Source organism: Diutina rugosa (genome assembly GCF_008704595.1).
Source record: "Diutina rugosa strain CBS 613 chromosome Unknown scaffold44_size119871, whole genome shotgun sequence".
In the NCBI taxonomy this organism is placed as follows: Eukaryota; Fungi; Ascomycota; class Pichiomycetes; order Serinales; family Debaryomycetaceae; genus Diutina; species Diutina rugosa.
This window is the reverse complement of record NW_022995212.1, coordinates 1-12993: the sequence shown is the minus strand read 5'-3', so window position 1 is coordinate 12993 and position 12993 is coordinate 1. Positions and strand designations below refer to the sequence as shown.

The window sequence follows — 12993 nt, the reverse complement described above, 5'->3', positions numbered from 1 at the left end:
AGTCAAAGGAAAACTATTAACAAAAACTATAAAAAAAACTAGTCCTAAAATACAACCTTGAAATTTACTTGTAGTCAAGTTGCCGGTGGTCCCGTCGAGCAACGGTTCGCACTATATAGCATCGACGCTGCCACCATACTAGACGATGGGCAACATCATGTCGTTGTCGTTTGCTCCCGAGTGCACCGAAGGCAAGAACAAGTACGACGAGTGCTTCAACGAGTGGTACACGGAGAAGTTCCTCAAGGGGAAGCTGATTGAAAACGAGTGCACCGAGTTGTGGGACGACTACATCACCTGTGTCAACGCGGCGTTGGCGAGACAAAAGGTGAAGCCGATGCTTGATAAGGCGAGAGAGGACCAGCCGTTTACCCACGACGAGATGAAGGAGTCGGTGGAGTCGGCGCTGAAGAAGTAAGCCGAGACTATTCTTGATGACACTACTATGTACATAGCCCTAAAATATATGACGAAGAAAGAGAATAGGGATGAAGATTACAATGATTGTTCATTGAATTCATATTCATGGCCTGTTAAAACTGAAGGGATTCCAAATTTCTGGGTTGTATGCTATATTTGCCACATGTTAGTGCTCACCGAGAATCAGCTCAATATCCCGAAACTAATTGACTGGTAGCCATGGTAACAAATTATTAAAATTAAATTAGCGTCTTATTTATTTATATTTTTGATGGATTCAATAATTTCTAGCTCCATGTTATCGATGTTTAGTTGAGTCTCACTACTTCACCACACTCATACCCATCTCGCATGGTGTTGAAGGACCTGAAATGGGACCGCAAGGCGAAGCGGAACTACGAGAAGAAGCATGGTATCGTCCTGTCACAACCACTGAAGGCTAAGGAAACACCCAAAGCCCGGTGGCTGGGTAAGAAAACCGCTGAACCCGAAAGTGAAGACGAGTGGGACTCCGATGTCGATGGACCGTTACTCGAACACTTCTACCCGTCGATGAGCGAAGATAGCCATCTTACCAGGGACCAGAAACTCAAATTGAAGAAACAGATCATCGCCGATATCCAGCGGCAGCTTGAAGAGGAAGCAACTAAAGCTGAACAAGTAGAGGCCGTGGACCGCAGTGACGGCATCTATTTGGGATCTGAAGAAGCTAAAGAAGAGGATGACCGACGAGCAGCAGCGGCGAGAGTGATTGAACAGGCTCGGGAACAAGGTGCCAGTGGTGGTGGTGAAGGAAACGATAAGTTTAATATGGCTGATTTCCTCAATGATCTCCAGGAGAAACTGTCTCAGAAGAACCGGAGAATGCCGACGATGAAGAACGTCGCTGACCTTGACGAGTACGGTTTAAGCCATCGAGATTTGATCAAAACCACTGACGACTACAACGACATGTTCCACAAGTCTCAGAATCAAAGATCAGTGAACAAATTGAAGGACGACGAATTGATTGGCCATGTCATTGGTACTGAGTTCAAACTGAGTAGAGGAAGAGGAGGAGCAGGAGGAGAAAGAGAGCTGAGAGTACTCACGGCCGAAGAGATTGCTGAGCAACAGCGACGAGACGAGATGGCTAAGCGCGATGCTCGTTGGCGTAAATTGAAACAGAAACTCGCCAGTGAGGGGGCTACGGGTAAAGCGATTGAAGTGAATAATTTCGATAATGAAGATGAAGAGAAAGTGGGGTGGCTTGGCCTGAAGATTGAGAAAAGTGGCGAAGGGTTGAGTGGAGACTGGGAAGATGACTTAAGCGAGTTATTGGGACTGAAACTAGCCGCAGTTGAGGAGGACAATCACACTCTGGAAGTGAACCAGCGTCCCTCTAACGTAGTAAAGCCAGTGTCGGTTAAGGCCCCGAGTAAAGCCGATATCCAGTTCTTGGATGACCTCTTAGGCTAATGAGCATTTTGATTTCAGATATTAATACAGGAAAGTTATGTGACGTTAAGCGATGGTGATGGTTTTGCCCATGGTGACGGTTTCAGCGTCCCACGTGTACCCCAAGAACGTTTTCGGGACGGGGCCATCGTCTTTAGGTCCCAGCTGTACCCGAATCAACATAAGCTTAGGTAAATGTTCCAGCCCGATGAGCAGCCACAGCCACTCCATTTGTCCCAAGTGTAAGTATTCGAGGTCAGCAGGCAGTTCCCACACGAATTGCGGTACCTGTTTCCTCGTAGGGTCATGGATCAGAAGCTTGCGTAATGTTGGAGGCAATTGGATGACATCACCCCAATTTGGAGTGAGCAAATTGACCACAGTAAGATGAGCAAACTCGGTAAAATCAATGGGAATTACATTGGTAACCATCAGATGGGTATAGGGAGACAAGTACACGGGACACTCTTCTTTCCACTCGTCGGGTAAGTCGACATTCACTTGGATGGTACGGGGAGACACGCAAAGCTCATCAAGCGGATCCAGCTGAGTGAGGTCTAAGATCAATGCTGGTACTGGTGGTAATTGCCAGTGTTTCAGCGGACTGATCAGAAGATTGGCAAGGGGTCCGTTGATGATCTGTTGCGGTTTAGCCACCACAAACACTGAAGCTTCTTCCAGAATGCCCAATACGTCGACTTTCTTAATATGTGGCAGCATGAGAATCACCGTCTTGAGGGTTTCATTATCTGCTAACGACACCTCCTCCAAATACGGATTGGTCAATTGGACGGATGTAAGACAGTTATTGTCAAGATGTAACCGGCGAAGATTGGGGAAACCGTCAAACGCCCCGTAGTGGAGCTCCATATTCTGTAAAGAGAGATCAACCACTTTCGGATGAGACCATATGAATTGAGGACTCCAGTCGCTATCGGCGAATATCACTTTACGCAAATTGGTGTACTGGTCCATATCACAGAAATTGTCCACCATAGACTTGGTAGACAAGACGTGGAACTCACGCAATTCCGGTAACTGAGCCGTGAGTTTCCCCTCGATAAAGCAACAGTTGTGGAACACAAGCTTTTGTAAGTTTTCGTGTTTGACAGTTCGAGGAGAAAAGTAGATTCCAAACCCGTCAATGACAAGCCGTTGAAGGTTGACGAATTGGAAAAGCATGTGTTCGAATATAAGCACTTCCTGAGGGGAACATCCGAGGGTAAGTGCGGTGAGTTGTTGACACACTTGAGCAGGCATAAACCGCACATAACTGCTACCACCATAGAAGCGGAGATAAGCCAATTTGGTAAACTTTTCAAGCGGTACTGTTCCTGGCTCATTCACCGCCATATGGGTGATCTTATTCATTAAAGGTCCCGTATATTGAGGATAATGATCAGTAGTATCGAGCCATGTAACATTGGGACAGTGTTTAAGGAGCAGACCGACATTTTGTTGGAACCAAGTAACTTTCTTTAGAGCGGGTAAAGGCTCAGTATTGGTGATTGTGAGTGACGAATTGACCACGACAATTTCCTCTAACGACTGTGGTAGTTTCAAAGTTAACGGGTTAGTGACATCTCGGAGTTCAAGGCGACGCAAGTGTTTATACCCTAAACAGTCAGGGTCCACTGGCGGTGCCCACTCAGAAAATTTCGCCCTTGTGAAGTTTGGTAACTCGGTAATATTGAGGAATTGAGCCCGTCTTGCGTGTGGGATGCCTTCTAATGAAGTCAACTTATGAGCCCACGGTTCGTCTTCAAGCCGAGCTGGCCATGCTCCTTTGACACGAACACTGCGAACATGGTCACCGTATTTCGTGTATAAGGTGTCGAAGCGGGTTCGGATATAGGCGAATACCACGTGTAAATACCCAGTATCTACCACCAAATCCACATTGGTAAACTGGGCTAGTATACACTCGGCATCCCACGGATACACTTGAGCGATTGGCAGTCTGTCCCCGTTAATGAGGGCAAATTCCACACTAAAAGTAATCGGTAGGTCGAGAAGCCGTTTCTGGACTTTCCGCTGGTCGTAGAACGCCGACACGAGCGCTAGCTTCAGCAGGAAGTCGACGTAGGGCCACAAGCACTCTAGAAGCGTGCCCCACCCCGAAGTCATGATCCCCAGTTGTGTTGGAATGTTTGCAAGAACTTTTTTTAAGCGTCTGTGCAAGCGTGTGTTTCAATCGAGGGACAACACGGTTTTATTTTCTTCGCTTCGCCGCAACCGTATTCCTAACTAGGGTATCCGTCAAATAAGGCTTTTAAGCGTCCCGGCGTCAGGTTCCTCGTTTGGGGGGTGCGATTCTGGCCCGCGGCCCTCCTATATAGTTTTGGGCCTCCCCCACGGGCGTATACGCCGTACAAACGAGGCATGAACTAAGCATAATTAGTCGTCATAAGATGCCTAATCATGGTGCCTAAGCCCCGACAGTGATGGTCCCGAACCGCGTTGAAGCCGGGGCTCCAGTGCGGCATTGTGACGTCTGATGACGCTCCCAGGGCATTCCGTCCGGGGACGCCGGATAGCACGCAACGCATCGACAGCGAAGCATAGGCACACAGCATATACGCGCAAATCCCCTAGGAGGGGCAGATACAAGCGCTTCGCTCGATTGCGGCTAAGCCAGGGTGTCGATGAGCAACGGCGTAAACAGTAGCTGTTAGTTTTGGTGGTTAGCCACAAGGTTGGGAGCGTGTAGCATACTCATTGTTGTTTTTCTGTGCCGCTAGCGAGATATAGGCTCTCGGAGTTAGGGTGGAGGAATTTTTGGGCGGCCGGTGGAGGATGCAGCGTTGCTATTCATGGGACGTTCGGGAGAGCTCGTTCTGGTCACTGCTGATACGGGGTCGACAGGGATGATGAATGTGAAACGATGTGGCGTATCCCGCGGAGCCGAGACCCGAGGCTGTAGGGAGGGAGGGATGTTACTTGTCGTCATCTGAGAGGCATTCGCCCAAATCGATACTTATTTGGGAGAGTATAGCCTTCGATGACATCAGATTTCATCGAACAGGGGTGGCGGCGCTTTGTGGCTCGGCGGCGTCCGCATTGGGGGATTAGGGGTGGGTTTAAGCCTCGGTGGTGGGTGGCCGGAGTAATGCGAAGTGCTATACCCGTGAAATGAAGCAGGGCGGGTATTGTCATAGAAAAAAAAGGTTCCACCAGTTTCCACGCGCGAAATTAGGGTCAGAGATAGGAGAGAGAGAGCACGAGGACAGTCACGTGTTACGACTATTGTGAATTGACTATTCAATTGAAGTATGATGAGAATAATCTAATATTTCTGTGTTGTACAATGGTGCCATTTCGACTGAATTTACCACCATTTATTTCCTCATCGACGTCTGCTGGTTCAACCCTAATCGACGCGGTGCGGGCCAATTTAACGCCTTTCCTGGTTCCCGCACGACCTCATCGCGCGCGCTGGCGGACTATAAAAACCCCTACTTCACCCCCATTGTTTCCATATCAATTAATCAACACACTTGGGGCGTTACCCATCTTACAGTGGCGCGGGCACTATTTCTTCAAAAGGGTTTGAAGGCCTCAGAAGCCACTGGTGGGCAACGCCACACAGTGTGGGAGAAGGTGATGAAACTAGGTTTCTTCTTTCCCAGTCCGATACGACTATGACGACAGGGTTGAAAACTGCAGGCGGTGGTTACCGCCCTCGGGTGTCTACGGACCCCGCAGGGTCACCCTTGCTTATACTTGCCAGTATTTACGTTTCTGATTCTCATCACCATGCCAGGGACGTTGACTTTTCCAGGGATTTTCACCAGGCGGTGTCCCCGATGTCGTTGGCCTGGTGGTGGATCCCCATCACTACCAAAAAAAACTACCAAAATGATACGCCGGTGATGAAATATTCCATAACATTCGCAGTTTCCTCGGTAGCCCACATCGAACCCATCCTTGTGGTGCCAGTGACCGCTTATAGACCTTCCATGGATGTCTGAGGTGTATCAAGTAAATCTTTGGTGGATTAGGCAATATTGACTATTGTCTAAATCACCATCTGATATTGATTAATATGATCAACGGTGCCAAAACACTGAGTGATGGTATCAATCGATATTACCCATGCACCATTAATCAATCTTTATTAGATTGGAAAACCACCACTAAAGAATGGAGATTTATTACTCCTAATGTTATCTTTAGTGATCTAAAAGATAGTAGTGGCTGCTACTGGTGTATTCTCGGTTAGCGGCGGCTATTCAGCTTACACTAACGCCGTTCGGTTCATCACGTTCATTTCTATGATCTATTAAATTAGGGGGGGCTCATGGCAGTCGTGTCGGGGTAAAGTAAACATTTGTCGGGGCTAGTTATTAACAGCACTCCGCAACAAGGACAAGTCCTCGTTGAGCTCTTCCGGTTTTAGCCCCTGGACCCCCGGGAACTGTTTGTTGCCGCGCGTGTTGGGTTTGCCGTTCAGCGGGCGGCTCAGCGTCAAGTTGAGTCCCACCATATCGTCGCTGGTCATGATCATGACGTTGAGGGCGTCGTAGTCTTTATCGCTCAAATTCAGGTCAGTTACCGAACCCGAAGTCGCCAAAATGTGGTGCGCCGGAGCCGTGCTCAGCTGGAACCCCGCCAGCAGCTCGTCGTTCAGCGAGTAGCGGGTGGGGTAGTGGCGGCGCCGTTTTGAGGCGGAAATGTAGCCGTTGCCCGCCAGCAGAACGTGGCCGTTAGCCAGCGCCGAGGGGCCATCGCTAAGGTCGTCGGCTTCCCCCGTAGTGAACCGCATTTCCCGTTTGCGGAGCAGCCGGCCCAGGTGGCTGAGCAGCAGCACCACCGCCGCCAGCAACGCCGCCAGCCCCTGGTCGCCGCCCCACAGGTTGGCGTTGACCAAATTGAGCAAGAGCTTATCCTCTTTAAGCTGTTTGATTTGATTTTGAAGCTTATCGTAAAGCTTCTCCTTGATGAGCTTGATCATCTTGTCGTGGTGGTCCTTGGCGCGTTCAAGCTCTTCCTGGTACTCCTGCTCGACCTGTTTCACCTGGTACTCCTCCCACAATCTGAGGCGAGTGAGTTCGTAGTCTCTCTCGATTTCGAGGCGGTTTCGTTGGCGGCCGAGGTCGTCGTTGGTCCCCTGTTGAAGCGTCGCCAATACCGCCTGGAGCTCGTGTAACAGCTGGTTGTAGAACAGTTCCTTTTCCTGAGCGAACGTGTGCTCAAGTTTGACGAGCCGCTGGCCTATCTGGTGGCGTTTCCGGTCCCGTTTCAGTTCCATGGCGCCTCCGGTCGGTGGTGTGGTTGTTGGCGGAGTGGAGGAGCAAAGATCGCGACGAGCCGCACGCCACGGGGGAGGCACCTGGGAAAGGACAATAGCGCTACCAGAAACTGTGATAGAGAGTGATTTACGACTACAACTATGGCTGAAACTATGGTTAGAATATTGAATACCGGTTTGACTTGACTGGTTGTCCACTTGACTGTGGAGTGAAATGTGGGGTCGACCTGTTGGTCGTGATCGTGATTATCATGGCTTCCATTAACCAACGAAGTTGAGAATAGTTGACGTTATTCGTTGAACCGTTGTCATTCGTGATTTCGAGGCTGATTTGTTGACCACATGGTACTACTTAGTCATGGGCATTGGTATCATGGAAGCATCAATCTACTGCGAGTTAAACCAAAGAAATCAACTCCAATCAATGAGATCATGTGCCGATTGTTGTTCCTTTACTGTTTTTTTACTATTGTCTAACCCACCGATTCTGTAGCCTACCACTAATGTAGAATGACCGATTCCGCTAATGACTGGTATATGATGCTAGTGTCTAACTTACGGTCTATTTAATCCTTTTTGGTTTCACCACTTTCGACAACATTAAGATCCTTCCCGTACATCACGGCACCAACAAACCCTTTACCCTTCAAATAACCGGCATTCTTAACGTAGCCAATCCGGTCAAACCCGAGCGAGTCCCAGATCTTAAGCAGCGCCACGTTCAGCTCGTACACCAAGTTGAACACCAGGTACACGTAGCCAAGCTTCGGGGCGATGTCCAAGTACTTAGCCCCGAGTTCTTTACCGAGACCCATCCCCCTCATCCGGTGGTTTACCACGAAACCAGCGTTACAGTGGTGGCTCAGACGGCCAATATAGTTAGGTTTGACGTAGAAACACCCCAAAAGCCGCTTATTAAGCCATTCGTCGGTGGTGATGGCGGCATCGATACTAGTCTCCGTTCCAGTGACCAAAATCGCCACAAAGTGGTGGAACCAGTAGCGGCAGAAGTCGTCGAACTCAAACGGCTTATCGTGGGGGTAAGTGAGCCCTTCGTCGATGATATGGTTGAATTCTGAGTGGAGGGCTCGGAGTAACGGTTCGGGAACTTCGTGGTAATCATTGACACAAAAAAGCGTCACCGGTTCGCCAGTTTTCGCCAAATTAAAATGGATGGGCTCAGTGACGATTTTAGGGAACTCGCCAGAAGCAAAGGGAAGCAGCGAATAGTCCATTTGGGGGTATTTGGTAGCTTCTACGTGGTGGCGTATAGGTTTGTCATGGTGGGGACAGGCGGCACCGGTGCGGGACCAGACGCACGATTTCCCGAACTGTACTAGAAGATTCTATATAGAAGACGCTATACGATGTAGCGCCAGACAAACCGCAATTTGCCCAGGTTAGCGTTCTCGACGAGGTTTGAGAGCCACAAGGGGAAGTCGTCGGAAGTGTAATCGCCGTAAAAGATCATCACCGGACCTGTATCGCCGATGACTCGGTCATACTCTTCCACCAGCTCCGAGTGGGCACTGGTCTTGATTGCGAAAAGATCGTCGTACGACAACACGCGCCCGTGGTACCACACCCAGTTGGTGGTGGCGATGGGGTTGCCGAAGGTGTCGTCATTCCACTCGACCTCGTTGAGGATCAGTTGGTAGCGGTTGTGGGCATCCTCAATGTCAGCACTGAATTTGCCTTCGGCGGCGTCAGCCTCAATCTCGGCGGCCTGGGCAGGGTCGACTTCTAGCTCTGTCCATATATCTTCAAGATCAGCCTCTTCCACAAACAACTCGGTGATGGCGGGGAGGTAGAGACTGAAGTTGTGGTGGGCAATCAGCTCGACAAGCTCGAGCTCGGGGGCACTGACGTTGAACGCCGCCGCCACGAGCGCCACCCACACCCAGATTAAGTACATCGTACGTGGTGCGCGCGATAGATCACACGTAAACCCATACTGATAACAAAATTAGAGGAAAAATTACGAAAAGACAAATATTAGAGGAAGCTGTCGACATTACTGAATTATCGTTTGAGGGGAAGGTTTGGTGGTAAAGTCCGAAGAGACGGACCGAGTTGCGGACCGGGTTACGGCCCGACCCGTATCCCCGATGTATACGAATCATCTACTACTACTGGTCACCACCAACGAGTAATCTAATAGTAACCGCTGTGAACTAATCTCACCAACTAGAGATATTTGTCTATGGAAATTCAGTTCAGCCTGGTGTTTTGAGGGGAAGCTGGCCGGAGTTTACTGTGTGGCGTGTGGGGGGAACCAGCCACCGAGTGCCGACAAAAACACTCCCGCAACTGTGGAGACCACCCCACCTTTAGTAGGCTGTTTTACCTCGGATGATACCCCCTCTAAACGGGCTTGGTTTGCTTGGTTTTGCTGAGGATCGGCTGACATTAACTTCACAGGCTCACAGGGAATACGGGCTCACATGGCCTCCCCTGGACCGACGTCATTTCGGAAAAACTCGGTGGCGTCAACTTCCCTTCCGCCGTGCCTCATGCAAATTGCCAAGCTTCATCGCTTGTTTTTGGTGGTAGTCCCCTCACCACCATTAGCCCCACTGATGAGAATAGGGGCAAGAAGACGGACAGATGGTCACCGATACCTCTACCGAGGTTCGTCCCCACTCACTGAATGAGATTCTATACCCGAATGCCGAGAAACCAAGCTCATCACTGGCCCCCTTACTTGTGTAATATGGTACAAAACGTGGCCCTCACAACTTGTGAAAATTCACCGGCGAGGGGATCCCCGAATTACACTAGCGTAGTTAATAGTGGTGGTGAATGCCTTTGTCAGAAAATAGAGATGCATCACAGGTCTTTGGGAAATGACTAGCGAGCTAGCAGAACTACTCTCAGTCAAAGGGAAACATAGTAAAACGTTTACATTGTGAACAGTAATCTGCGATGACATAGTTTTGTGGATTAGAGTTTCTCCGCTCAGGTGGGGAAGAGAAAAATGTTATTGTCCGTTAAAGGAGGGGAAGAGCGGGTGAGGCGACTGTGATTTATTCGAAGTGGGGAAGAGATTACCTTCACTTGTGGCAAGTGGGGAAAGAAGGGTGGCGAGTGGGGTGCCTGTAGAAGTGGGGAAGCGAATGAATTGTGATTACACTGTAACAATTATTGAATGCGCACAATTATCACAAGGCATGCGGGGACGATAGGTAGAGTGGGGATGCTGGAGTGGGGACTTTGAGTGGGGACTATGAGTGGGGATTAATGGAGTGGGGAGAGTTGAGCGGGTGAAAGTGGAGATGTTGAGAGGGGAACTGGAAAAACTGTTGCTGCCCGATAGACGTTGGTGGACGAATGTCAGATGGCCGTTGGTTATTCACCCAACGGGTTTCTATGCGCATAGAAATGTGTCAAAATAATGTCAACTGCATGCAAAACGTACCAAGGGTCCGCTCAATTCAGAATGGAGCCTGAAGTACTTGTTTCAAATCATAATCACATTTCTTTGACAAAAGTAGTTTTTGAAGACAATTTAGTTGTAATATTTTACGATAGATGGCACAGGCCATCGCGCTGGTCGGAGTCAGTGAGTATTTGTCCGAGTCAGTAATTAAAGAGGGGAAGCATAGCTAACGGACAAATGGAGGTTAGCAAGCTCTGGGCTTATCGGACACACAAAGTCCAAGTGACGACCCGGTGAGGAGAAATTAGATTTATCAGTGGGGAAGAGCCATGTGGGGCTTGTGGGGCTAGTGGGGAAGGCCTAGAGACTGCAATGGCTCAGGTTTCTCCGAAATGACGCCCAGCGGGGACTGAGGGGACGCCCACCACCACAAACTGAATGAGGGGACGCCAGAAACGGCAGGCTGACAAACTTCCGCCAGGTAAACAACAGCTGACAAACTAAAGAGAGGGGAAGAGCAGAGGGGACGGTTTGCGTTGCTGAGGAGAAGAGAGATAATGGCAAAACATTGTGGGGACTGTGGGGACTGAGGAGACAATGAGGAGACAGTGAGGAGATAGTTTGCGGGGATTTTATACTGGGGATTCTACAATATGGCAGCGGCGACGGCGGGGAACTGAATGTGCTTTCGGATTAACTTGCTATGCCATATGAATATGTGTTATTTGCCATATTATTCAGATACACTGGTTTTTCTTGAATTTTTTCTCGAAATTTAGTCCATAGTGAGCATGTCCTGAGGCTGGAAGTCGGCGTTCTTCTTTGGTTTCTTCATCATCGGCTTCTTCATGTTCATTTGCAGAGTCAGCGGGGGGCTGGAGGAGCCAAACGGCATCCACAGCGGGCGGTCCATGGGCCGGTTCATCGCCGCCATGGCTTCGTCGCCGATGGAGCTTTCTCTGGATCTGACGGGGATTTCCTTGGGGTCTTCACGGGCCATTATACTGTTGTAGAAGATGTGATTAGAGGAGAAGGGAGACAATTGGTTAGGTGGCCTTATATACGAATCAGTAGTCAGGGGTGAAGCCATCGCGTGATCACCTTTATTCAGGAGTCTCCCCATACATCGAGCTGGTGGGGAGACTTTCTGTTCAATTTGAGCATTCCCATTGGTAATAGGCTTCGCGAGAAGATACTAGAGAAGCATAAAATTGATACGAAGAACCAATGAAGGCAGCTCATCATCGAATTGAGGATACTAGCCGTGTCGAGGTGGTTTGGAGTTGGACGAACTTGATTCTTACCAGAGCTCATAAACACGGGGTAAGGCCTCACGTCTACATCCTTTGATGACCATACTTCTCCCCGCCTTTTTTTGCAGATCACGAGACTCAGCGAACGATTTTGGGAAATAACAGTAGGATAATCCAATCGTACGAACATCATAGGCAGAGATCCTAGCCACTTATACTTTGTTCTACGTCCTCTATTTTGCGTTCTAGTGGATCTTAACCCACCGTACATTGGCAAGTCTTCAGCCGCACTTGGCGTGACAACTCAATCAAAGGCTTTGACTACAGTAGCTACTATCACTCGACTGAGACTTTATAGATAAAATTTTGCTCAATCATAGCAAATTTCGAGGCAGGTTTTGCCACTATTTCAGAAGGATCTAATTCTGCAGGACTTTTAAGCTGGCCGCCTTGGGATACGGCGATCTAACTCTTCAAAAAAGATCTTTAACAAATGCGTCTGGTATGACTCACCCGACGGTTAAACCGCCATACTATAGTGTGATCTTCACCAGTATTCGTACCCTGGGGAACGACGACGAGTACCACGCTATGGCCACGCAAATGGTGCAATTGGCCCATACTATGCCTGGCTTTCTCGGCGTCGACTCGGCGCGTGACTCTAAGCTTGGGATCACCGTGAGCTATTGGAAAGACGAGGCCAGCATCGCCCATTGGAAACAACAGGCTGATCATTTACAGGCTCAAAAGTATGGTAAACTGAAGTTCTATGAGCACTATACCGTCACCGTGGCTCGTGTAGAACGGGCCTACCAATTTACCGCCAAAAATCAATAAATGAAATTTTCAAAAAAAAATCAAAAAAAAAAAAAAATTGGAAAGAATGTGGTAGGAAAAAGGGGCAGTCTTAGTTAGGATCTGATTGAGTGACGTTAGCTAACAGTCCCCTGAGACCAGCGACGCAGAGTTGAACTGAATCTGGGGGTGATTATAGAGGGAGACGGGTCACGCGAGCCAGGGCTCAAGAGAGAACGACCTCCCTCGAAGCCCCCTAGTCGTCGGCTAGTAGGTCGAGGGAAACCGTAGGGTCGGGGCCGTGTGCAGGATCTCCTACAACAAAGAACTGTAAAACTTCATGGAGTCGAAGTTGGTGTAACTGATGAATTTATTGAGATATTTACTGTTCGCCAGGAGCGCCCGTAGTAATGTGGGCGCTGGCGTCGTGGGCACCCGCGGGGGCCGGCGCCAGGTCG

General features: G+C 49.2%; 8 protein-coding genes across 8 annotated transcripts; 3 read left to right on the top strand and 5 right to left on the bottom strand. All coding sequences in view use genetic code 12, as the record gives it.

Annotated features, from left to right (window-relative positions):
• Positions 1 to 145: 145 nt before the first annotated feature.
• DIURU_005554 (uncharacterized protein) lies at positions 146 to 418 on the top strand (the record flags this gene model as incomplete). Its single annotated transcript, XM_034158549.1, has 1 exon — positions 146 to 418. One exon carries the CDS (start codon positions 146 to 148, stop codon positions 416 to 418), a length of 273 nt encoding a protein of 90 aa, XP_034009610.1.
• Positions 419 to 771: 353 nt separating this feature from the next.
• On the top strand, positions 772 to 1878 carry DIURU_005553 (uncharacterized protein; the record flags this gene model as incomplete). The annotated part of the gene is made up of 1 exon (XM_034158548.1): positions 772 to 1878. One exon carries the CDS (start codon positions 772 to 774, stop codon positions 1876 to 1878), a length of 1107 nt encoding a protein of 368 aa, XP_034009609.1.
• A 45-nt stretch (positions 1879 to 1923) lies between these two features.
• On the bottom strand, positions 1924 to 3984 carry DIURU_005552 (leucine-rich repeat domain-containing protein; the record flags this gene model as incomplete). The annotated part of the gene is made up of 1 exon (XM_034158547.1): positions 1924 to 3984. One exon carries the CDS (start codon positions 3982 to 3984, stop codon positions 1924 to 1926), a length of 2061 nt encoding a protein of 686 aa, XP_034009608.1.
• Positions 3985 to 6196: 2212 nt separating this feature from the next.
• DIURU_005551 (uncharacterized protein) lies at positions 6197 to 7108 on the bottom strand (the record flags this gene model as incomplete). Its single annotated transcript, XM_034158546.1, has 1 exon — positions 6197 to 7108. The coding sequence occupies one exon, from the start codon at positions 7106 to 7108 to the stop codon at positions 6197 to 6199; it is 912 nt and encodes a 303-aa protein (XP_034009607.1).
• A 566-nt stretch (positions 7109 to 7674) lies between these two features.
• Positions 7675 to 8343, bottom strand: DIURU_005550 (uncharacterized protein; the record flags this gene model as incomplete). The annotated part of the gene is made up of 1 exon (XM_034158545.1): positions 7675 to 8343. The coding sequence occupies one exon, from the start codon at positions 8341 to 8343 to the stop codon at positions 7675 to 7677; it is 669 nt and encodes a 222-aa protein (XP_034009606.1).
• A 125-nt stretch (positions 8344 to 8468) lies between these two features.
• On the bottom strand, positions 8469 to 9023 carry DIURU_005549 (uncharacterized protein; the record flags this gene model as incomplete). Its single annotated transcript, XM_034158543.1, has 1 exon — positions 8469 to 9023. One exon carries the CDS (start codon positions 9021 to 9023, stop codon positions 8469 to 8471), a length of 555 nt encoding a protein of 184 aa, XP_034009605.1.
• A 2239-nt stretch (positions 9024 to 11262) lies between these two features.
• On the bottom strand, positions 11263 to 11487 carry DIURU_005548 (uncharacterized protein; the record flags this gene model as incomplete). Its single annotated transcript, XM_034158542.1, has 1 exon — positions 11263 to 11487. The coding sequence occupies one exon, from the start codon at positions 11485 to 11487 to the stop codon at positions 11263 to 11265; it is 225 nt and encodes a 74-aa protein (XP_034009604.1).
• Positions 11488 to 12244: 757 nt separating this feature from the next.
• DIURU_005547 (uncharacterized protein) lies at positions 12245 to 12577 on the top strand (the record flags this gene model as incomplete). Its single annotated transcript, XM_034158541.1, has 1 exon — positions 12245 to 12577. One exon carries the CDS (start codon positions 12245 to 12247, stop codon positions 12575 to 12577), a length of 333 nt encoding a protein of 110 aa, XP_034009603.1.
• Between the last annotated feature and the right edge of the window lie 416 nt (positions 12578 to 12993).